Here is a 26,219-nt window from a genome sequence, read left to right as displayed (position 1 = left end):
GAAGTTCAGGTCACAGTTTTGAGTATGTTCTTTCATTTTTAATCAACTTCTGCTCTTAAATCTTAGAAGTACACAATATCAACTTCCAGCATAACCGAGAATTAACCATAAAGACCGATTAAAATGTTATTTATTATGAGATTATACTAGTGCCATTTTTAGCTTATGACACTTATGTCATTTAACCTTATAAAAGAAAAATGTATCTAAAAGGCAACCACAACTAAAATATTTTATTGAAAATTCAGAAATGTTACAATACTTTAAGACAGAGTTTTTCATATTCTGTTATAAAGAAAAATGTTTAAAAAATTGACTTGAGTGCAATGATATTTAGGTTTCATTCAAACTAACAAAATCATTTTGAAAAACAAAAATCCACCCACAGCTGAATTTATTTGGGGTGTAAACATGTATTTTCTTATGTGTTATCAAGAAAACTCTAATGAAATATTTTTAGAGTGTTTTCTTTTCAAAACAGCATCTTTCTGGACCCAATTTGAACAGCAAATTAGTATTCGTATCTAGTTCACATAGACCACTGATTTGTGTGCGTGTCTGCATATACTTGTGCACACATGCATGTAGGAACTAATTTTAATATGAAATTTTAAGAATCAGAGTGATTTGCTATTTCACTTATCATAGGGCAATAAATAGCATTTCTAGCCATTTCTTAAGCATGTTTCCTTATCTCATAGGTCAAAACCAATCAGTTTCAGAAAGTTTAGCCTAGTAAATGCCAATGGCATAAACAAGACTAACCATAATGCTGCCAAAGTATTAACTATTACAACCAGGAATTTGATGTTAGGAAGTATACTACTACACTTTTCAGATCCAAGTTTCTCAAATTTTCTTATTAAGGGAAGCCAGGTGAGCCAAAAAGATCAGACTCATTTTTTAGAAAATCATTATTGTATATTATCAATGTTCTATATTTTTACCAAGTTATTCCTCAACAGATGGTATTCAGCCACTGATGTTATTTAAATAAATTTATTATTTACATTAGCTCTATTTCAAATCTTCTCCCTTTTAAATGAAGAACTTAGGTCAGGACCTAATTTGTGTATGCTGTCAGTAAACAGATCCACTACTCAGATGCTGTACTGAAATCTACGAGAAGACATTAAGTCACTCATAGTAAGACTTGTGCCTTGCCACAGCTAGAAATGGCACTAATACTTTTAATATTTCAAGTAATATTTTATAGTATTTTGCAGTTAAAGAGATTTTATGTAACTACTGTGAAACTACTAAGATTAGGCACTGTTAGGAAATTCAAAACACGCACATTGACATACAACACTTGTAAATATGTAAGCGCATTGTCTAGGCAAGATGCAGAAATCATTTTAATAAAGGAGAATTTAGTGAGAAAACGACTAAATATAATGTGGCATTTGCTAATACAGACTTGTTTTCATTTGGTAACACCATCTAAGCCGGTTTTTAACCAAGAATATGCTGTATCTCTTACTTTCTTAATTGTAAAGAAATCTGGCCACGTGGGGAAAAAAGACCCTCTGAAAAAAACGTCTGAGAACCAGTGTTTTGACAAGTTGACTCCGATACTGATGAAACTCTGGGTGTAAGGGAACAGTGATAACTGACTTGGAACGGAGCTCAATTAGAGGTAAATAAAGCTTTCCTTTCTTCCCCCTCAGTAGCAAAAAAAGGCCACTGATTAACTTTCAGGGAATAGTTCTTCACTGTGGTGGCTGACAAAATGCTGAAGTCACTTTAGTCACAGTGTGATGATCCAAAAGCGATGAGATACAAAATTTGACAGGTGCAATCACTCTAATTTCTCCAGGCTCCCAAAATAAAAGAGCTGGTATAATCGAAATATCGTCTCCAAAATCTTTAGGAAATTTTACGACTCCTTAAAGCTAAATTTTCAGAGAAAAAATTACCCACTGGTTATTTTTGCAAATAAAATGTATCATCAAATACCTTTAATAAGAATACATTTAAGCTTTCCATCTAAATAGTGTTTCTTGTTGAGAATTAAAACTTTCCTCCTTTTTAGCCCCTCTTCTTTTCTGCAATCCAACTTTTTCTTGTATTTAAAGTATTCATCATTTATTGAATTTAGTACTGGATGTTGATTCCACATTCTTATTGCTGAAGGAAGCCTGGTCGATAATATGCTCAAGATGTGTTTGTGCTGAATTTAAAATTTATTGCTATGATCAACTATTCAAATTTCATTGCATCTGATGAATTCCATAAGGAAAATAAACAATGGGCCAAAGTGTAAAAATGAAGTAATACACACAGACTAGAAATATTATCTGAAAACAGGTGACAAAAACCTAGGGCTGCTTCCTATTAAATAATTTTCAACTCATTTTATATCAAGCTATAAAGTTTTTTAAACATCTAATTCAAGATTATATAATACTAGTTTCAGTGAAGATTCGTTTTCCTATAACTTCTTCTGCATTCTCTTAGTGTGACTAAAGGCTCAGTGTACCAGATTTGATATAAAAGTATCTCAAACAACTACTGTTGATACCTAATGTGAATGGCTAAAAAAGTTTTGATTCTTATGACTTTGTACCAAAATAAAGCTTCTGATATATCTTTAGGATTGTATTTGATGATCAGTTAATGATATAAGCAAAAAATACTTGAACTAAGTTAACATTTACATATAAAAATAGAGAATATATACAACTATAGTGATCTTGATGATATCTTCAAGTACAGTATACTAACAAATTAGAGTATCACCAGCCTGGGTAAACAGTTTATGTTTTAAAGTATGAAATTTTTTTTAAGTCAGGAGACAATTCTATTATTAATAATTTTCATTTTCCCCACCGAGAGATTCTTTATCTTGGTTAATAATTTGAAAAATATGGAATAATTAGAAGTTATTTGTCTGAAAGAAGCATGGAGTGTCTCAATATTTAGAAGGGGGTTTATTATCTTGATTTTTTCTAAGCATGAATCCTTTTATGGTCTATGATTCTTGTATATATTTTTTTTGTTTTAGTTTTTAAGAGTTGGGATCTCCCTCTGTTACTCAGGCTGGAGTGCAGTGGCACAATCATAGCTTACCACACCCTCAAACTCCTGTGCTCAAGGGATCCTCCTGCTTTAGCCTCCTGAGTAGCCGGGACTACAGGTACATGCCACCATGTCAAGCTTTTTAAAATGTTTATGTTTTATAGAGTCAAGGTCTCACTATGTTGCCCAGGCTGGTCTCGAGCTCCTGGTCTCTCAAGTGATCCTCCCAACTTATCCTCCAGAATAGCTGGGATTAAGCACAGACCACCACACCCAGCTGATTCTTTTATTCTGCTCATAATAAATAAAAGGCTGTGATAAGAAAAGCCACAGGGCTGGAAAGAGTCCACAAATCCTCTGTTTTCTGAGGTGTCTATTTTCTGCCATTCAGGAAGATGGTGCCTACAAAACTCAGGAAAGGAAGGTAATAATAAAAAAAGCTCAAGCCACAAATAGTATAGCTGGACACACATCTTACTAGCCAGGAGTTTCACTAGCAAGTGGTCTCTATTCTGTTTTAAAAGAACATAGCTTCTTTCTCTTGCTGAGGTTTATATGGCCACAGTGTAGGTTTCTTCAAGTTCTCTGATTTTCTGCTCAGGTCACTTATACTATTAAAAATCATGAATTCATTTTCAAAGTATTAAAATATAATCAAATAGATTCAATACTAAAATTAAGCTGAACATAATTTATTCTTTTCCTTGGACATGATATGAGAAATAAAACATCCTGGCCTGGGAGTCAGAAAATTAGGTTCTCTTAATCTCAAGGTTGAGTGGTCTTGACCAAGTTACTCAACCTTTCTAGGCCTCCATTTCCTCTGACGAAAAATAAGGAAGTTGCACTGGATAACTTTTAAAGTCTGTTTTCAAATTTCATTGAAACACTAAGTCATGATCTTGAACAGTGCCTCTTGATTATGAAGATCAACTACCACTAGAATGTAAAATTAATTCTAGTGTTTGCAATTTTCTGATGCTTATATTATGTTAAAATGGGAGTTTTCTATACTTCCAGGAGCTAATTATTAGTATTTGGCTACTAAAAACATAATTGAGTTTTTTTTTTTTTTTATATTATACATAAAGTTTACTTTGGCATTCACGAGGATGATCTGGAGAGAGCTTTTTGTTACATATATTCTATTTTATTCTCTTATTGTTGAAATCCTATTCCCTTCTCAAGTGAGAGGCAAAAGAGATATCTTGGTTAAGGTATTTCTTACTGAGATAAAAGAATAATAGAAGTATTCTTATTCTTTAATTTTTTTACATTTTAATTTTTTCAATTTTCAGAACTTAATTTTTTGAAACTATTGCTAATACTTAAAAGCAAGGATTTGTCATAGGTTTACCACTACTGGTAAAGAGCTATGCTTACTTCCAAAATAATAATACTATGCCAAAGAAAACAGTTTGTTACCATTTTTAAGTATATGGCAATGTATTTTACTAGTTATCTTGATAATTTTCAGAAATGAGACAAAAATAGAAGACTCATGATTCTGCTTTTACTATTTCAAACCAGATGTTAAGCATGTTGAATTCAAATTTAGAAAAGGACTTTGTGGAGTGCCAGCTACAACTTTGGGAGTAGGATAAATAATTTCTTCAACAGTTATATATGTACCTAATAAGAAGCCAACAACTCCAATGAATGCTATAGAAATATTTTTCAGGACCATCCATATATTATAATGTTCCTTAGAAAATGTAAGAATTTCAACCAAAGGTGGCAGGATTAGAGCCAATGTGCTGCTGCTCACAGCTCCAACGAAGGAAATCACAATGTCTAAACGAGGAATAAGAATTGCTCCGGCACCTAGAAAATGAAAATACATTTATTTTTCTTATTTAAATGTTTGTTACTTACCTGAATACTAAAAGTAGGCGACATTTCCTAGACTTTCACTTGTCAACAGTTTCTTATGTAAAGAACTTTTAATTTTTTGCTTTAAAATTCTGGGCAAAGAGGTTTTGATAGTTTATTTCCAAAGCATTTGCATTACTTTGTCTGCCCATACAGCTCAATAATGCACAAGACATGCAGTGGTGGGACATAAATAAATGAGAGAGAAGAGATAGCTATTCTTTAAAGTAGAATTCCGATTTATCAAAATAGAAGGACCAACGGAAACAGAAAAGCATTCAGCAAATACCACAATAGTCACTGGATAGGAAGAGTCACTGATGAATGCTGAAATTAGTGGGCAAAAACGATGAGATATGGATAGTTACAGAGTTTCAAAATATCTTCAAGATACTTATTAATTACAAAGGGAAAACTAGTACCTTTACAGTAGAGAAATATGTCAAGAGACCACCTTAACCAAGTAAGCAAAATTAACATCACCAATAAGACACTGATACTATGATGTGATACGCTGAGAAGTGCACAGCATCACTTTCATGGGATTCTTGCTACAAATGCTTAACTTCAACCGAATCATGGGAAAGCATCAGAAAAATTCAAATTGAAAGGAATTCTACAAAATTACTGACATTTCAAAAGTGTCAAGGTCAAGAAAGACAAAGAAAGTCAAGGACAGTCATGATTGGAAGAGACAAATGAATATGACAGCTAAATTCAAGTGGGACCATGGCTTATGTCCTGGACCAGAAAAGGATCTTAGTGGGAAAACTGGCAAAATTACAACAAGGTCTATAAAGTAGTTAATAGCATTGTATCCATGCTAATTTCTTGGTCTTAATAATTGTACTGTGATTATGGAAGCTGTGAACGTTAGGCGAAGCTGACTAGAGGTTTATGGTAACTACTTCCTTTTACACCCTTTCTGTGTAAATTACCTCAAAATGAAAAGTTCTTTAAAAAAAAAAAAAAAAAAAGTACTCCACTATTGGCAGCAGATTTCCAAACTGTTGACAAGTTTTCTGCAAGTTCTGGTCTGGTACTTTCTTGATCTTTTCAAAACGCATCAACAGAAGATTTGCAAAAACCAAGACCCATATTCCTTCCTTATTTGTCCAAATGATTTGTTGAGGGTTTGGAGTTGCCACCAGAAATAACAGCTGTGTTTGCTCATATGCAGGCTGTGACAACTACATCACCACTGCCACTGATGAAGATTATATCACGTTTCCTCTTTGGGGACTCCAATTATGGCATGTGTTGGAGATATATATATATATTCCTGTTAGTAATTTAGCTTTCAGTTTGCAGTACACTGGTTTCTCTACTTCTTAATTTTTAATTTATGACGTTTTATTTTTTTCCTTTTTCTATTTTTTCTGTGGCTCTCAACATTTTCCAGGAGGTTGTGGGATCAATTTCGAACTAAGTTCCCACCATGTTCCTCATATAACCAGAAGTTATTATTTATCATTCTGTATTCAAATTATTATGAAAGCTAAAGCCCTAAAAACTGTTTTGAAATTATAAATGTACTTTACATCTATAGGGCTGAAGTGGCATAACCCTTTATAAATGAAATAATTGACTCTAAAGAAGTAGAAATAGCTAGATCTAAAGAACTCGAAAGTAGAAATACTTTATAAAGTAGGTTATTCGTCTAATAGATGCTTGTTATAGCCTTTTAACTTCACTCTCTGGGGAACTATACAGCATAACTCTCAAACATAGTTAGGGCCTCTCAAAATTCATTGAACAAAATTATTCGTGGAGACACGTTTGTTTCACCTACTTATAGTAAGCAGTGGTATAAAAGTGAGGCCAAACAAATATTACCACTATCTTGCCACCTGAAGAGGCTTTCAATTTGGAATCCATTTTTCTTTGTTTATCTATAATCCAAGCTGTCCCTAGTAAATCCAGTGAAATATTGTTGGAAAACTATGTGGGGGAATACTATAGCATTTTAGAATTTATAGACAAAATTTCCATCTAGCAAACACTTTTAAATCACGAAGTATAATTCCCATCTAAAATCTGTTTAAAGTCAGATTTTAAACATTACATAACTGAAAGATATTTGCTTGTAAAAATGGCTTGAAATATGCTATTGGTAATGTTATTAGTAGACAAAAAAACAAGTATATATACTTTTAGCTGAATCCAACATATATTAATAAAAACTCAAAGGGGAGTTTAAAGTAAGGATAGTTTTATTCATTACAAATACTATGTCATTAACAGCTATTATGAATAGATCTATTAAGTACTAATCAGACTTATTCAGTGTTTACCAAAACTATATACGGCAAGAAAAAGTATCCTTAGAGCATAAAGTTCCCTCTGATATTAAAATAAAAGCCTATTTAAGTCTATTTTTGCATCTGAAGGGTAAATGCAGCTATATCAGAGCACAAAACGAAGCACTTGATATTACAGCACCAAAAACAAAAATGTGGAAAATAACTTAGCACATTAATTTTAATTAAACAAATAGTTAATGGTGCTCTTCACATACCTACTGACTCTAAGACAGGATATCAGGAAACAGAATGGTACGTTTTTAATCTGCAGAGGCAACTAACTTAAATGAAGGATTTTAGTGAGTTTTCTCTACAAACTACTAAAGATTTATGGGTTTTGATACTTATATAGTCATAGTCTACTATAGATTATAAAAACAAGGACTTTTTAAAAATTACAAACAGTAGAAGGATCAACAAGTTAGAGAATAACAGAAGTAAAGAGTACTTAGTATATTTTGTTGATTCAATTCATACACAGAATTGAAACACTGGTCTTAGTGTTTATTATAATACATTTAAAAATGGAATGGCTCATAGTATAGGTTTGCTCCTAAAATGTCCATGGTGACCTTTGGCTGGTTGCTACCCTCCCTCCTCCTTCACTTGTGAGGTGCCTATATACCAGGTAAGCACCTAAAGGGAACACGCAGGAAGAGTCTGAATCACTTCTAAAGTTTTTTAGTTTCACGAAGAAGATATTTTGAAATCATGATTCAAATGCTAAATGGATACTTGGATACAACCAACATAATCCAAGCTGGTAAGTCCACTTCTTTAAAGACCAATACAACAAACATGGATTCAGTACTCGGAAAGGATTATGGAACATTGAAAGACATTCAATTTTCAATGCAAATCAGGCTGAGCCTCCACTCTCATTGCTAGTGCTGCTGCACAGCCTACTCTACAAACATGACCAGGTCCCATCAACTGTCTACACACATTGGTCAGTAAAGTGCAAGCCCCCAAATCTTTTCACATGCCTTTGAAAACAGAATGAAAAGCAGTTTTGCCATGAATATCAGTTGGCTTTTACTTTAATTTGGAAGGATGTGTGCCAAATACACAAATGAAGTTTACTGTCCAGTGATGTGTCCCAATATAGCAAAAAGAAATATTACATAGTTTTTGTTCTCTTTCTCCAAGGCATATCCCTTGTATGGATGAGAAGCTTTAATGACTTTTAACTAAAAGAAAGCAGCAACCAAGAAAAGGCTGCAGTTCTCTGTGCTATGAACTAAGCCCCTGGCTTCTGGGAACAAAATCATGGAAGCAGATGTGGTGTGGTCTGTGCCTCAGCAGATTAATAACTTCAATACAACAATGCCAGCAAATGTGCAGAAATGGCTGAAGTTAAAAAAAAAAAAAAAATCCTGGACCCCTTTTACCATTGCCCTCAAACTCCTTTACCTGAATTTCCATTACCAACTTTAAAAGACGATATACTTTCAGAATAGAATTGCCTTACATCTGTTGATAAAAACACTTTTACTGAAATTAGTCTTTTTTTTAGTCAATACCAAAATGTCAATAAAATAAATGTATAAAAATATTTCAAAATGTTTTAAAATATCTTTTTGCTACTGAATGTTTTTTCATTAGTCATCAGAATATGGACTTACTGACTTCATTTGTTAATATGATTTCTCTTATTAGTGATATAATTCAAGTAATTACTTTGAAAAATACATTTTATCTACTTTTTCAGCTTTGCATTTCCCTTTTCAAACCAAATGTAATACACTAAATTCTCTAAATCTAGGCATGAATTCCATGGCAGGCTGCTCAAATCAATTTATTGAGCTGCCTCAAATTTCTAGCTCTATCATTCTAAATAGTGCAAGATGTTTATTAGTATCTTACACAAGGAATTTCCAAAGCTGCTTGTTCCCCAGAACACTAGTAATCTGGTCCCAGGTATCATTTTAGGTAATCCTAGTTTAGTTTGGTGATGCAATCATCTGTATATTTGTCATTATAGAAATGGTTACAATAATGATAATAACTTCCAGCTATTAATACTTTGTTAATATTATTTCTAACACCACCAAAATGCCATAAGGAAGTTTTATCTTCATTTCATAGTTGAGGAAAGAGGGGCTCAACAATGGCATGTAACTTGCCTGAAGACACCAGCAAGTAAGTGGTAGGCTTGACTTTGAATCCCCAGATCTGTCTGACTCCAAAACTTACATTCTTTCCACTTTACCGAACTCAAGCTCCTGTTCCATGAGTCTCTATTATGAACGTTACCTTGAGAAGGCATTTTATGATAAAGAGTCTTAATGAAAGATTATATACACTTCTTCAAATAATAAGAAAATAAGCCACTAAAATTATGAAAGACCAATACAAGTAAAATTAAACACTTTCCTGTAGGTAGTTATGGATAAGAAAACTGTTAAAATATGCAAAAACAGGAATAAAAAACCTGAGGAAAGCTAGAACCAAAATAAAATGTGTATCAAAAATGGAAGGAGTCCCATGTACATGTTAATCACCAGTAATGTAATTTTCAAAATAACTTCATTAGTTATTTTAAGTGTGATAGGATCTGCTTTGTGTTTTTCTTATGTAGCAGTAGAAAAACAGAATTTTAACCTGAAAAGTAACCCAGCTGGGTGAATAAAATTGTTTTAAAAATATTGAAAAATATGTCTTATGTAGCTTTCATTTTAAGAAATTCAACAATAAAAAATTATATAAATATATAATGATACTTACAAGTAATACTAACCAAGAAGGATCTTATCCCAAATTCACAGATTTGCTTCCATTTAGTATGAAATTTGGATGTGATCCCAGGGATAATGATCTCTGCTGGAACATAGAACTGAATTGAATATGTCACAAAAATGCCAAAGGAATACAGAATTTTCACTGATTGATATAACCTGTTGAAAAAAATTTTCAAAATTTAGTCATTTTTAATGTGAATTTAGCTTTCCTCATTTTTAATATTAAGATAAATAAGAAATCCAGAATACCAAATTAGGCCAGAACCTTACTAACTAAAAATGCTTGTTTAAAAAAAAGGCAAATTGATCTCTAACTAAATTTCTAGAGGATACAAGAACAATTCATTTTGACAAAATGGAAAGCTTGAATATGCATGCCAGGGTTTGGGGTATATTGGTAAAAAGATTTCATTTTGGGATAAGCCAATATTCTGAAGATTAGACTCAGCCCCCGAAGAGCTAATGCTTTCTCAACTTTCTTTTTAAAAATTGAGCCTACTATATGTCTTAAATCCTGAGTCATACCGTCATTAATCTTTACATAGAAGAAAAACTCGCATTAAACTAAAGTATAGTTCTTGGGTGAAAATCTTTGGAGGTATGTCATTAGTTGCAGAAATGTCGTCCATCTTAAGTCTAAAAGCAGGCATCTAAACCATTTCAACTTGCAAAGTTCACTAAATTATACACACAATCTATGTTTAAATTTACATTAAATAAGGGACATACAGTTGCTGCGTAAAGTTGTTGTTATTCTTTTGTGCAAATTAACTTATCTCTTTGATACACAGTGCTTCAAAACACCACAGCAATTTTCAGTTTTATAAATATCTTTATATTTCTACATTGTGGATAACCTGTCAAAACTTCACATGCATGTCTTGATAAAGACTTCAGTAACTTTCTTAAGCACAGAAAAAGAAGACTTTTTAAATGTTGATAATGACATGAAGAGAAAACACAGAATTGCAGGATCTAGAGGAAGGAACATCGTAGAATCCACTCTTTTGGGTTGCAGACTAATAAAATTAATGTGCTGTATTTAAAAAAAACATTTTAACGTTTTATAACATTTAAAAGAAAAGCCCAATCATCCTGCATTTTTTTAAGTAAAAAGCAGAGAAAACACTGTTGGTTCAGTGTGCTGCAGCATCGGGGCAGTGATTAACACCTACATCCTCTTTCAACAGAAACATCTTCCCACAGTTTTCTCATTTAAGAGTTCTACTTTCCCACCTAAAATTCCCATGCACAGGGAAGTGCTTTCTTTCTTACAGAAGAATGCAATCGTTTTAAAAGGATTATATTCTACTTTTGGTACATAATGTCAAGGCATATAAACCTTGACATTAATGGAGCTTTAAGTATAAATGTACTTAATATATAAGTATATAAAGTTGACATTAACGGAGCTTTATTTCTGATGTCTTAAGATTTAAAGCAGCAAGGATTTTTAAATTTCACTTTTAAGTTCAAGGGTACATGTGCAGGTTATACAGGTAATTTTGTATCATGGGGGCTTGTTGTACAGATTATTTCACCACCCAGGTATTAAGCCTAGTACCCACTGGTTATTTTTTCTGATCCTCTCCCTCCTTACACCCTTCACCCTCAATAGGCCCCAGTGTGTGTTGCTCCCCTCCATGTGTCCATGTGCTCTCATCATTTAGCTCCCACTTATACGAAAGAATATGTAGTATTTGGTTTTCTGTTCCCATGTTAGTTTGCTAAGGATAATGACGTCCAGTTCCATCTATGTTCCTACAAAGAACATCATCTCAACTCTTTTTTATGGCTGCATAGTATTCCATGATGTATATATACCACATCTTCTTTATCACTGACAGGCATTTAGGTTGATTCATTTTCTTTGCTATTATGAATTGTGCTGCAATGAAAAAAGGCACATATGTCTTTATAACAGAACGATTTATATTTCTTTGGGTATAAACCCAGTAATGGGACTACTGGATCAAATAGTATTTCTGTTTTAAGGTCTTTGAGCAATCGCCACACTGTCTTCCACAATGTCTTGAACTAACTTATACTCCCACCAACAGTTTATAATAAGTGTTGTTCCTTTTTCTCCATAACCTCACTAGCATGTTATTTTTTTGACTTTTTAGTAATAGCCATTCTGACTAGTGTGAGATGGTATCACGCTGTGGTTTTGATTTATATTTCTCTAATGATCAGTAATATTGAGGTTTTTTTTTTTTTTATATGATTGTTGGCAGCACGTATGTCTTCTTCTGAGAAGTGTCTGTTCATGTCCTTTGCCCACTTTTTTTTTTTTTTTTTTTTGAGACGGGGTCTCACTCTGTTGCTCAGGCTGGAGTGCAGTGGCACAATCTTAGCTCACTGCAACCTCTGACTCCCTGGTTCAAATGATGCTCCTGCCTCAGCCTCCCATGTAGCTGGGACTTATAGGTGCCCGCCACCACACCTGTCTAATTTTTGTATTTTTAGTAGCGACGGGGTTTCACCATATTGGCCAGGCTGGTCTCAAACTCTCAACCTTGTGATCTCCCCACCTTAGCCTCCCAAACCCTTTGCCCACTTTTTAATGAGATTTTTTTCCTATAAATTCCTTGAAGTTCCTTTAGATGTTTGATATTAGATCTTTGTTCAATGCATAGTTTGCAAAAATTTTCTTCCATTCTGTAGATTGTCTGTTCACTCTGTTGATAGTTTTCTTTGTGTTCTTTAGTTTAATTAGATCCCATTTGTCAATTTTCACTTTTGTTGCAATTGCTTTTGGTATCTTCATTATAAAATCTTTGCTCATTCCTATGTCCAGAATGGTACTGGTTAGGTTGTCTTCCAGGGTTTTTTATAGTCCGGGATTTTACATTTAAGCATTTATTCCATCTTGAGTTAATTTTTTGTATATGGTATTAAGGAAGGGGTCCAGTTTCAGTCTATCCCATATGGCTGGCCAGTTATCCTAGCACCATTTATTCAACAGCGAATCCTTTCCCCATTGCTTGTTTTTGTCAGGTTTTTCGAAGATTAGATTTGCAGGTGTGTGGCCTTACTTCTGGGCTCTCTATTCTGTTCCATTGGTCTATGTGTCTATGTGTCTGTTTTTGTACCAGTACAATGCTGTTTCAGCTACTGCAGCCCTGTCGTATAGTTTAGAGTTGCGCAGTGTGATGCCTCCAGCTTTGTTCTTTTTGCTGAGGATTGCCTTGACCCTTCAGGCTCATTTTTGGTTCCACATGAATTTTAAAATAGTTTTTTCTAGTTCTATGAAGAATGTCAATGGCAGTTTAATAGGAATAGCATTAGATCTATAAATTGCTTTGGGCAGTGTGGCCATTTTGATATTGATTCTTTCTATCCATGAGCATGGAATGTTGTTCCATTTGTTTGTGTCGTCTCTGATTTCTCTGAGCAGTGTTTTGTAATTCTTGTTGTAGAGATCTTTCACCTCCCTGGTTAGCTGTATCCCTAGGTATTTTATTCTTTATGTGGCACTTGTGAATTGGGGCAACACAATGCCATTCACAATTGCCACATAAAGATTTGGCTCTCAGCTTGACTGTTATTGGCGTATAGAAATGTTGACTTTTTTGCACACTGATTTTGTAGCTTGAGACTTTGCTGAAGTTGCTTATCAGCTCCTTTGGGCTTACTAGGGGTTTTCTAGATATGGGATCCCGTCATCTGAAAACAGGGATAGTTTGCAGATCTTGCAGTTCTTCCTATTTGGATGCCCTTTGTTTCTTTCTCTTGCCTGATTGCTCTGGCCAAGACTTCCAATACTATGTTGAATTGGAGTGGTGAGAGTAGTAAGGATTATAAACAGTCTCTAAACTATGGCCAAGCAAGAAGAGATTCAATAAGTATTCTGCTATAATATATTTATCATACAAGAATAAGAAGAAATTTAAAAGCTTAGTAAAAATAGATTTGAGAATACACAGCACCATTAGGAAGGAAGGAACTCCATAGAGCTAACAACATTTAAAACTTAATTTTAAAAATTAGCTAAGGATGTATTTCTCAGCTTGAGGCTTAAAGGCTAAACACAAATGGTCAAGTTACTGAAGATATACAACATAACTGAAAGACTTGTGTTTCCTATACTCTGATATGTAACTGTGGATAATTAAACAAATATTCTTGTTAGTTTATTAGTTTAACAAAAGGACATTCCTTTTCCTTAATTGTCTTTTCACTTATATGTTTTTAAAATGTGATTAATAATATATTTAGTATTTTTTAAAATAAAAATACATCATTTTGCATATAAGTACTATTACTTTTTTACTGACAAAATAAAGTTACATCAGCTAAGAATCTGGTTATTATTAATATCATTAATTATATGCAAATATTACTATTTGGTGTTACAAAGAGTAAAAATGGGAAATAAAATGGTGTGGATCTTTTAGAAGTTGGTATATCTACTAATGAACCAAAGAATAGCTACATAGAAATAAGAGGGCATCTTTAAAAAGTACCACAGTTTAATACGAACTGTTTCACCCCTACTACTTTTCTGTTTCAAGAACCCACTTATTTCTATGTTTGGAATCTATATTTTCAATCACTCTAAACTATTTTTCTCTACTTAACTTTTGTAGAGATATTATCACAACCTTTTCTTCATTTGGGTTTTAAGCAGCAACTATTTGGCTTCTTTTGTACTACGTTTTAGAAATGAAGAAAGTTGAAAGGAAAAATCTACCCAGTAAACCCTCTTTCTAAAGAAAACTAACCTTTCTTAAAGTCACAGGAATTTGTTTTGAGGGTATAAAAAACATCAAACAACTTTAAACAACACTTAGTGTACATTAAATGGTCTTTTCAAACTCCTCGCTGCCAAAGCTCCTGAGAATTCAGACTGTTTCATTCTTCTCTGTATATCCCTTCAATGCACTTAGTATTAATAGGTGATTGATACTTATTAAATATTAATTATCAAAATAGATATGGATAGGTAATTCTTAGAAACTACAACCATTCAACATGACAAATATTAATAGCACTTCAAAGAATAAAATTATTTATGCTTGGAAACAAAATCTATTATAATGATAGTAAAGAATTTAATACCTTAGTAAAGGACAGAAATGTATTTTTAATAATTATTTTTCAGCCAATATATTGAATCAGATTATAGGGAAAAAACAACTTAATGTTCCAGTGAAAATATCAGTTTTGAAAACATAGATTATCAAAATTAATAATGCTTTTATTCTTTTCCCCACAGTGGCTAATAAGTCAATCTTCAGGTATGAATAACTTTAAATTTTTTAAAAACCAACTTGGGAAATGAGTTGTTGACTGCTTCTCTGTCTCTCAAGGTTGAATACAGAAGCTACCCTTGGAAATAACCTGGTAAGTCACTTTCCCTCTTGGATCCTTCATGATGCTCACGTTGGGAATCTTGAGGATTTAGCTCTGTCAAGAAGTCATCTTAATTGAGAACTATCTGCAATCCTTGCCAAGAGCCTCATCTCATTCTAGGCTAAAAAATAAGACAACTATGGTTATGTAGCATTCATCACTAGATTGAATGCCTTGAACTAGTAAAACCTTTAAAATACATTCTTTCCTTCAAAAGCTAAATGCAATACATGTACAGTATTGCTCATAACTGATTTTCAAAGACGACAGTTCACAAAAATTAAGGGTAATAATAACTTGGAGCTTCTCTAATCCATACTTGCTTTATCCTATGGCCTCTTTCAAATTCAATCTTTTCTTGCAGAAATAATCATAATATACTCTGAGACTTTGTCAATTTGTACCAAAAGCGCTTTATAGCTTTTCATAGCTAGTAACCATTAGTTCTCTAGGATACTCTTATAACAGTCATTGGCTTTCATACTCCGCCAATAGAGTACATTGCACAATCTCTAACTTCTGAGGCCTCTCATGTGAAGCACAGGAAAGAAGTGAAAGAGAGACTCATAAATAGTATATTAAGAAAGAAATATTAGATATAATCCCTTAATTACTCTAGTCCAAACTTTTCACTTTATTGAATGCCATGACTGTAAAAAGACAAGCAACTCTTCTCTTGTATCTCTCAGTTGTGACTATCATTTTAATTGTCCCACAATGGCAGAGTCCACACAGAAACAGACTATAGGCTGCATAAGGCATATCTCCACAGTGCAAAGACATCAACCAACGCAAGTTCTCTAAAAGGAAATACTTATCTTGACTGGCTTTCCTGTTTTTTCCAGATTTTTGTTGTTTCTTAGGATACTTGTACTAGGGTTTCCTCTAATGAAAAGTGGTATCTAGCTAGACGTCCTTGAATAGAAACTATGATCTAATGGTCCCTTTTAAATAAAGAGTCTCAACTAGTTCCACTCTAATTGGAAAGTCACAGCAATTAGAAATAAGGTCAGATGTACAAAGGGGCTGTGGGAAAAGGGAAGGATTAATTTGAGCTACTGCAGGGACAGTGTCACCCTCCAAGGTTGAGTTGTGAATACGAAAAGCATCCTGTCTTATTCTTGCCCACTATTTCCGCACCACATTCTTATGTGCCTGGGAATACAAACCTTTCAATGTGAATGTGTGCACACTCCCACTTCAGAACCTTCCCCCCTAAAATATTCTTACATGCTTTTGTAAATAAGACCAGGAAAGAATTCTGACATTACTTCCATGTACATTTTATATTTGACATTAAAAATAGTTGTCAAATTTATTTCTAAAATGATTATTTTTAAGACTTAGTCAAAATATTATTATTGTTATTATTAATATTATTGAGACAAAATGTCTCTCTGTTTCCCAGGCTGGAGCGCAATGGTACCATCACAGCTCACTGGATAATCAACCTCCCGGGCTGAAGTGATCCTCCCACATCAGCCTCCCAAATAGCTGCGATTACAGGCTTGGGCCACCATGCATGGCTAATTTTTAAATTTTGTGTAGAGTTGGAGTTTCACTATGTTATGCACGCTAGTCTCAAACTTCTGGCCTCAAGTGATCCTCCCACCTTTTCCTCCCAAAGCACTGGGATTCCAGACATAAGCCACCATACCTGGCTCAAAATATTACTCTAAATAAGGAAAAAAAAAATCATTCTATTTTCCAAACATTGTATGGTATTTGAAAAGATGAACTTACTACCATATTTTTTAGCTTGATTCTCTTATACTAAGCTGTTAGGCTTCTAGTTCATTAAGCTTCTAGTTTCATATTATAAAAAAGAAACCAAAAAACACATTTAAAGGGAACAAAATTATATAGTTAACTATAAAGAGTTAATAAAATAAATGCTAAATAACCATATATCTTATTTGTAATTATGACTCTACCTTGAAATATATTTATAACATTTGAAACATGTTTCCATCTTGAAATACATTTATGTTAAAGTAAAATTGTAATAAAAAATACAGACACATCACATGTGTGCCCCCTGTGCAATCTGGAAACTATCCCAGGTACATTTGCTCTATCATAAATGGCTTCCTACAAACATTTGTCCTAGCAACATTTTTGACTCCAATGCCCAGGATTCAAATGACTACTAAATAACAGACAAATTCTCACCAGGATGCCAGTCAGAAGATATAATTCCTGCTGTTGTTGCTTTTTCACTAATATTTTAAGACATTTAAGATTACAGAGACTTTTTTTATCCAAGTAGCTAATGTAGTAATGTGACAATAATTCAGTCAGCAATTCTGAATTTATTCTTTGCATATGTGAAAACTAAGGAGTTACCTTCCATCTTGTAAACAAGGAAGTAAGTCTGCATGGTAATCACTGCCACTATCTTTGAAAATTTTTCAAAGACAAACCTCTGGAAAAAGGAAAAATCATATACATATAATGCTTCATTTAGCAGGATATGGTCCCAATACTAAAGAGAACATTAAGATGATGCACCATTTTGTTTTATTATTTATAATGTGTCCCAACTGTGTTCTGAAAGGAGTTGGACAATACACACTATGAAGCTGACCAAAATAGCAAGTATGATGTAATCTATTATTCTATCAGGAACCCTGATGGTTTGGGTTTTTTTGGCAATAAGGACAGGTATTAATTTTTTTATTAAAATGTGTCCATATGAAAATAATCCCTGTTCTACTCTTATACTTGACTTGGATATGGAATAACCTCCAATTTTAAACATTTTTTTTTAAAAATCCCAGAAGAACCCTAAATTCATATTTACTCTCCTCCGAAGAGTATGAAAAAATTCCAGATTGCACAAATAAATAAATCACAGTATTTTTTTTTTTTTTTTTGAGACAGAATTTTGCTCTTGTCACCCAGGCTGGATTGCAATGTCGCGATCTCGGCTCACTGCAACCTCCGCCTCCCGGGTTCAAGCGATTCTCCTGCCTCAGCCTCCTGAGTAGCTGGGATTATAAGCACCTGCCACCACGCCCAGCTAATTTTTATATTTTTAGTACAGACGGGGTTTCACCATGTTGGCCAGGCTGGTCTCAAACTCCTGACCTCAGATGATCCACCCACCTCTGCCTCCCAAAGTGATGGGATTCCAGGAAATCACAGTAAAAATTTTAAACGTTTAAACCATAAATCCAAGAACATGCCTTTATCATCAAACAGTGGTACATTATAAAATATATAAACCAATATTGACAAATTCATATACACCTACCATACGTCTTGGGGAAGATTTAAAGTTATGCTGCCTTTGATTTCATCACGGAAACACATATATCCTAAAGTAGCTAATGTTACATATACAGTTGTAACAATCCCCATGCCAATATTCAACGCTTGAGGGAAACGCTTTGATTCTTTCATTTGGTTTTCCAGTGGAAGGACCTAAGAAAAGAATACAATTCTTTTTTTTTTTAAGGGAATAAAAGTATTTACAAATAACAGTGTCTCTTACACACAAGTTGGTTATTTATAGGCTATATGCAAATTTTTTTCCTTTACAACACATATAATTGTTGAAGTACACTTCCATTGCTATATATTTATGCCACCTATTTTAAAATTCTTAAAAAGATTTAAACTCATCTCTTGGCAGGCAAACTTGCTAGTTGGTTTTAATAACCTTTTTATTTTGGGATAATTTTAGATTTACAGAAAAGTTACAAAGATAACACAGATATCTCCCATATACCCCGACCCAGTTTCTCTTACCATTAACTTTTTATATTACCATAGTACATTTGCGACAACTAAAAACCAACATTGGTACATCACTATTAACTAAACTGCAAATTTAATTTGGATTTCATTAGTTTTTCCATTAATATTCTTTTTCTGTCCCAGAGTTCCATCCAGGATACCCACAGTGCATTTTGTCACCATGCCTCCTGTCTGTGATAGTTTCTCAATCTTTGCTTGTTGTTCATTATCTTGCCAGTTTTAAGGAGCACTGGTTTGGTATTTTACATAATGCCCCTCTATTTAGGCTTGTCTGAGGTTTTTCTCATGACTGGTATTGAAGGTTTTAGAGAAGGATAACATAGGTGAAGTGCCTGTCTCATCACACGTTATTAACATGATTTATCACTGGTGAAGTTAATTTTCATCACTTGGTTAAGGTAATGTCTGTCAGGTTTCTCTATTATACAGTTACTTTTCTTCCCTCTCATCATACTCTGTTCACTGAAAGCAAGTCCCTAAATCCAGCCCATTCTCTGGGGAGTAGGAGGGGGATTAGTTATATTGCCTGGAGGGAGGAGGATTTCTAGGAATCTCATGTATGTATGTATGTATGTATGTATGTATGCATGCATGCATATTAGCATGGCCTTATGTATATTTTTTAAAACATTGAATTATAATCCAATATTCTGTTATTTGTTTCGTTACTCATATTATTCCACCTTTGGCCATTGTAAATTCCATCAGGTTGGCTTCTGTTTCCCTTTGACATGCCTCCATTCTTTCGTTTCTTGAACATATTCTTACCTTCTGACACTACAAGATGCTTTAGCCTCATCTTGCATTTCCTTGCTTCAGCCCTAAAATCAGCCATTTCTCCAAAGAACTTTGATTCTCTTGTAGAATGGTATTTAGAAATGAAGATCTGGTATTTAGAAATCAAGATCTGGGTGTGTGCTTATTGCTACTGGGGTGTCACTACTTGCAGTCCCTCTCAGGAGACAGAACTAGGAAGTATATGCATGTATACTAACCCATGTATACACACATATCTGTAACCGGTTTTACATCTACCCACCTGTATCTACTGTCAAATTCTGTAAAACTAATGATTTTTATTTTATTGAAAAAGAACCTTTAAAGAAAATAAGAAAAGGCTGACTGAAAAGTCAAGTTTTTAAGGCAAATCTTCAGAGACTGTAACCATAAAATTAGGCCATATAGTGAAATAGCTAAGTAATAATAATAGCAAGTATTTACTGGAGTGTTTATGATACGCCAGGTATGATTCTAAAAGCTTTGCATGCAGCATCTTATGCAATCCTCACAATAACTCTATGAGATGATAAATCTAGTATTTTTTCCACTTTTCAGTCAGTCAGTTCCAGATGGAAACATTAACTGTTAATAGCAGTAAGAGGGCAGAGAACAGTTTGGATGCTCTGGAGATAATCCAGACAGGAAATATGGGCAGTGGCCAGGAATGGTGTCAGTGCAGCTAGAAAGGGAGAAAGAGAAAGAAATGAACATTTCCTGAGGCCTTCTCTGTGTCACACAGCATTATAATTGTTTTATGTATAGTCTCCTTTATGGAATGAATTTGAGAAATATTAAAGAAGACTTAACACGCCTTAATTATTGATTGAAATAGGGAACCAAGAACAAAGTAAAAGGAATCACTCCAGTGTTTCAAGTTTAAGCAACTGAAGATAAAACTAAAAGAAAAAGGAAATGAGAAAGTAAAGCTGGTTTTGGATGAGAAAATATGTGTCAGACTTTGGAATTGTTGAATTTAAGATTCAGAGGAAATGTCAATAACCAGTGCTCATCAGTTAAAGACAGACATGAAAATCTGCAGTTATGTTTGCAACAGCAATAATTGTAGCTGTGAAAATTTGTAAGAATTTGGGAGAATTATCTGAAGGAGAATTCACAGAGAGCAGAAACCCAAGTAAAATGGTATAAAATTTTATTATAGATCTATTTTGTCTGGGGTTAATATAAATAGATGTTTACAAATGGTTTTGCTCCCATACCTACCATCAGACTATGAAATATAAACTATGGAGCAAAGCAGACAGCAAGACTCTTATTTTCCTCAAGTCTACAAATGTTAGGCTTTAACTGGGAGCTACCTGCATGGAAATATTTAATATCTTAGAATCCTCAGAATCGTTGGAGTCTCTCTTAGTATTAGCTTTATAACATTGTTTCTCAAAACAAACACTATGGCTGGGCGCGGTGGCTCAAGCCTGTAATCCCAGCACTTTGGGAGGCTGAGACGGGCGGATCACGAGGTCTGGAGATCGAGACCATCCTGGCTAACGTGGTGAAACCCTGTCTCTACTAAAAAAATACAAAAAAAAAAACTAGCCGGGCAAGGTGGCGGGCGCCTGTAGTCCCAGCTACTCGGGAGGCTGAGGCAGGAGAATGGCGTGAACCCGGGAGGCGGAGCTTGCAGTGAGCTGAGATCCGGCCACTGCACTCCAGCCTGGGCAACAGAGCGAGACTCTGTCTCAAAAAAAAAAAACAAAAAAACAAAAAAACAAACATTATATTCATAAAACTACAGGGAGAATTTATATCCAACTCTTCTTATATAGCAGTGATTCTGCAACTATTCTGATTCCCTTCAAATAATGTCATCTATAAAATATGCTTCAGATGTGCCTGAGTATGTGGGATATAGGTTTTTTTTTTAAACTGGCCTTGAGTCAATAATTTTTGAAGCCAGGTGACGTTTACATAGGAGTTCATTATACTACTTTCTAAATTTTGTATAGGTTTGAAATTTTCCACAATAAAATGTTAAAAATGATCTGGCTAATTTATTCATTTTATAGACAAAGAAAAAGAGAAGTAGAGAGCCTAAGTGGTATGTCTAACATTAAGCTCCTTGTTAGTGGAAGGACTAAACTATAATTCTATAAACTATAATTCTAATCTATCACACCAAATTGGAAATCATGTTCTAGAAATAAAGAAAATTGAAATAAAAAAGAAAAATATGCAATTTTAAATATAGCTAGGCTATATAAATCATTGTGTTGAATTAAGATTTTAAAAAATAATAATAATAACTAAATTCTTACCACTCCTATGCCTTCAAAAGCAAATACAGCAGTACCAAAAAAGAGTAGGTATTTCTTCCAGCCAGCTACTATTGGAAGGTTGTGGGGATCCGGCATGTTCTAAAGAAAGGAAGAAAAAAAGACGACCAGTTACATCTTTACATATTCTAAATAATTTAAAATTGAAAGAAAAATCATGTAATTTTGAGCTTCACCACAGCAAATGTGTTATAAAAGTGACTAATTTTTTCAATGAACACTTAAAGCACCCTATGTTAAATGTAGCCAAGCTGTTAGGATTTCACTGCCAAAAGCAACTGTTTCCCTTATACCCATACATTCCATCTGAGCAAAATGCTCCTGACTATCTGCTTCCACCTGCAAGTCCCAGGCTGTGCACACTAGGTGTGGCTCCTGCCACAACAGGAAATACATAAGCACATTCAAGTTCTAAGCTGAGAGCCATACAGTCAAGTTATCAACCACTGCTGCTGGTGCCCAATAAAAATTCATTCTCCACTCTATTTTCATTGCTCTTTCAGTTCTCTAAGATGCCTGGCTCCTGACACTGGCTTTCTACCTTATAGCTCTGCTGCTGCCTAGAACAGGTTTCCTTCTTGTTTCAGTGCTTACATTTGATCTGATGGTTGTCATTACCCTTATTGTTTGAATATATATGTCCTGACTCTGGCTTTGATTGCTTGGTCCTGACTCACAGGCTTATTCCAACTCTCATCATCTGGACAAAGTGCACATTAGCTCTAAATAGCCACTTCTTCCAGATACCCCAAGTCTGGTCCCTACTCTCCGAACCATCTTACATTCTCTGCTTTGCCTGATTGGAAGTAGAATTCAAGGCCAAGTAAAAAGGATGAACAAAGCAACTGAAGTGTGAAAGCTCAAGGATAATTTGGGGAACAGAGAGGTCTAGGACATCTGAAGCATGGATAGAATTGTGTGATATAATGGTGATACATGACTAAAACCATACACACTGGGTTTAGAATGAAAGGGTATTACAATGTTTGGCTCATTCAACACTAAACTATTATCTAAGGCAAGCAGGATGCTATTTCTCTTCTCCAAACAGCAGCTCATGCTGTTTCTTCTATTTTGGGAACCTCCTTTTCGGCTTAACTGACTCTTACATGTTTAGCTAAGGGGCCACGAACTCCGGAAAGCCTACAGGAACTTCCTGTCTGTTTCCTCCCACTCAGTGCTATAAGAGAAACTACAGGTTTTGAAATTCAAAGAGGAAGGAAATGAAACACAGATCCATAGTAAGAATTTTTAATAAATTGCTAAAGAAGATTTTACAACAATTACCTTGGAAATAATATATAAGATTAATTAGATCAGGAGTGACTAGAGCAGGGATTCTCAACCTTTTTTTGGTCTTTGGCACCCTTGCAGGATGAAAGCTACATAACTGCTCAACAGCAAAACACATACATACAAACAGAAATACTAAATCTTGCAAACTATTTTAAGGAATTTGAAGAATCCCTGAATCTCAACAATAGATTATTTTAAGGAAACTGGGTTAAGAATCCCCAGACTATGGACAATGAAATCAGTTGAGGTAATTGCATATATTTCAGATAAAGGGATTACAGACTAGTGTAGTGGCAGTGGATTGAAGCAGTGGCAGTAAATAAAAGTTCAGAAGTGAAAGGAAATTACAGAACTGCATATATATATATACACACACACACACACATATATAATGCATCTCTTGTGATTGGCTTAAATCACAAGATTTAAAGAATAATACATTTAATGAGTACCTGCTTTCAACGTTTGGCACTGTACTAAGAACACAATCCTAAATCTCAAATAACTCTAATAGAGTAGGTATTACTATCTTCTGCAGCACTGTCACAAAGCCCAGAAGCGTATTTACTGAGATTCAAGATCTGACCACAAAGCCTGTTTAATCTCTATGTCATATACTTTTCTAACTCAACAGCATCCCCCTAGAAGAAATAGCATCTACTGATTGTACACTGTGTGCCACATATGAAGTAGGGGTCTTTACATATCATTACTTTTACCTCTACGGTAAACAAAAATTTTACTTATATAAGAAAGATAAGAACTTAGTTAAAAACATTTTATACTTACCCTGACAACATACTGGTAAATTATCACAAGACTGACAGTCATGGAAACGTTGGCAAGGAATGAAAGTACAAATAGATTCTTTAGTTCACGAATGAAGACCAAAAGAATTATAAATGGAAGAAAGCAAAGCATATATATCCTTAGGTCAACACTTCTTCTCTCACATGGATTTGATGAATTGGTACTATTCGAAATAAACACTTTACTCTCCAGGAATCCTTCATGAACCTATATAGGATTACCAGGAGAATAAAGAAGGGTAAAAACTTCCATCAATTTACAACCATAGAACACATGTACAAAGAAAATTACAATCTATATATACACTTCACAATAAATTGCTATATTTTAAAATATTTACATTTACATTTTTTCAAGATACTCTGGTTTCCTAGAAACATATGTATCAAATATAAGGATAACTGACATAAAATAATCTTGAAAGGTAATTTCTTTTATCATACTGTAACCATAAAGTTCATTAGAAAATTATAACGATAGATTTGCTAATGTATTCTGAAGCTTTGTCACTATCATGCTCATGATACCTCCAAAGGCTCAAGTATCTCTTTTCGAGATCATCAAATTTGGGACCATGCGTGTCTAGGATGGCCACTGAGTATTCTCCTCTAGCTTATTTTCTTCAGATAGGAAGCAAGCTCCAATTATCTCTCAAAAATGTAGTCAGAGCAAAATTTTAAAATTATAGCCTAACCTTAAAACTCTTATAAAGCAATTATTTATAAATTATCATCACTATCAATAAATATTTATTAAAAATCCACTACATTCATGCATGGCCATATGGTAGACAGTACATAAATTTTTGCTAGAGCAAAAAACTTCTACAAGATAAATCAACTTTATATTAAAATTTATTCAGCCACTCCTATAACCCAATTTTCAGATTTCAAAACAAATGTGATTTACAGACTCCATATATTAAGAACTATCTGTGATTCAATTAATCACATAATGCTACTTACTAAAATAGAAATGAAATTATAGAGGACTCTAGAAACAGTCTTAAAAATTTACAGCAGAGGCAGATCATACTATAACTTGAATACCAGTGAAAATTTATTTGCCCCCAAACAGTGTACCCTCCTTCGAACACATCAATATTGTCGAGTCTCTGGATACACACATTCTAAAAATTCTTAAGACCTTGTAATAATAATAGCTAGTGTTTTTTGAGTACATTCTTTGTATCAGGTACTGAACTACATGCTTTATATACAATATCTCACTTAATCCTCAAAATGACTCTCTAAAGCAGGTGGTAATATTAATCCCAATTTATAGTTGAGCAACCTGAGGCTTAGAGAAATATTTTTTTTAAAATCTTGTGTAATGTCAAGCCAGTAAGTGGTGGTTCTAGGATTCAAACCCAGGCCTGTGACTCTAGAATTAGCCTGGCCAAAATACTGCAACCCAGAAAGGAGGGCCCTGCCCAAGCAGCCACCTGGTCTCCACTCTTACATATCTCTCTCTAAATGTAGTAATTAAGAGGCCAACAAATCAGAAGATTAAAACAAATTTCTGATACGATTAACAATTTACGTGTTTCTTCTACTTTAATTTTACATGTGTAATCTACCATAAGTAATGTTTAGTGTCAGCATAAATGTACACATCATCTTAGACTGTAGAGAATATATCTATTAGATTTTTGCCCTATACAGGCAATTTATAACTTATACTGGACTAACAGACTTTCAAGTTACATCATGCACCATTTAAGAAAAGCACAGCACATGACTATCTTGTAACTGACCATCAAAACTTTACATTTTCTTTTATATAATTTAAAATAAAAGCAAAATTGGGGATTTACATTCCTTGGTTTTTACAAACATATTTGATTGTTGATTTAATGTTCTAGTAACTAAATTATTTAGCGCCAAATACTTGTTATGAAAGCAGTATCTCCAATAATTAGATTAGATAATGATCAAAGTAAAGCTCTAATAAGGCTAGCTGGCAAGAGAAAAGCAGTTATATAA

The 26,219-nt window shown here is 33.9% G+C and overlaps 1 protein-coding gene across 6 annotated transcripts in view; it reads right to left on the bottom strand.

Moving 5' to 3' along the window:
• Positions 1 to 207: 207 nt before the first annotated feature.
• SLC36A4 (solute carrier family 36 member 4) overlaps positions 208 to 26,219 on the bottom strand; it is a 221,826-nt gene continuing 195,814 nt past the window's right edge. For 3 of the 6 annotated variants that reach the window (XM_031653033.1, XM_031653034.1, XM_021926433.2), the window contains 5 exons: positions 24,214 to 24,441; positions 22,111 to 22,209; positions 18,552 to 18,721; positions 9,924 to 10,093; positions 4,538 to 4,845 (listed from right to left, as the gene is read on the bottom strand). In XM_031653033.1, coding sequence (XP_031508893.1) covers positions 4,538 to 4,845; positions 9,924 to 10,093; positions 18,552 to 18,721; positions 22,111 to 22,209; positions 24,214 to 24,441 — 975 coding nt within the window. Of the gene's footprint in view, positions 4,846 to 9,923; positions 10,094 to 18,551; positions 18,722 to 22,110; positions 22,210 to 24,213; positions 24,442 to 26,219 lie in introns of all 6 variants that reach the window. The other 3 variants (XM_003910544.5, XM_021926436.2, XM_031653035.1) reach the window with 3 other exon arrangements.

This window comes from Papio anubis, chromosome 12 (assembly GCF_008728515.1).
Source record: "Papio anubis isolate 15944 chromosome 12, Panubis1.0, whole genome shotgun sequence".
In the NCBI taxonomy this organism is placed as follows: domain Eukaryota; kingdom Metazoa; phylum Chordata; class Mammalia; order Primates; family Cercopithecidae; genus Papio; species Papio anubis.
Note: the sequence above shows the minus strand (reverse complement) of the source record. Positions and strands in the feature narration are given on the sequence as shown.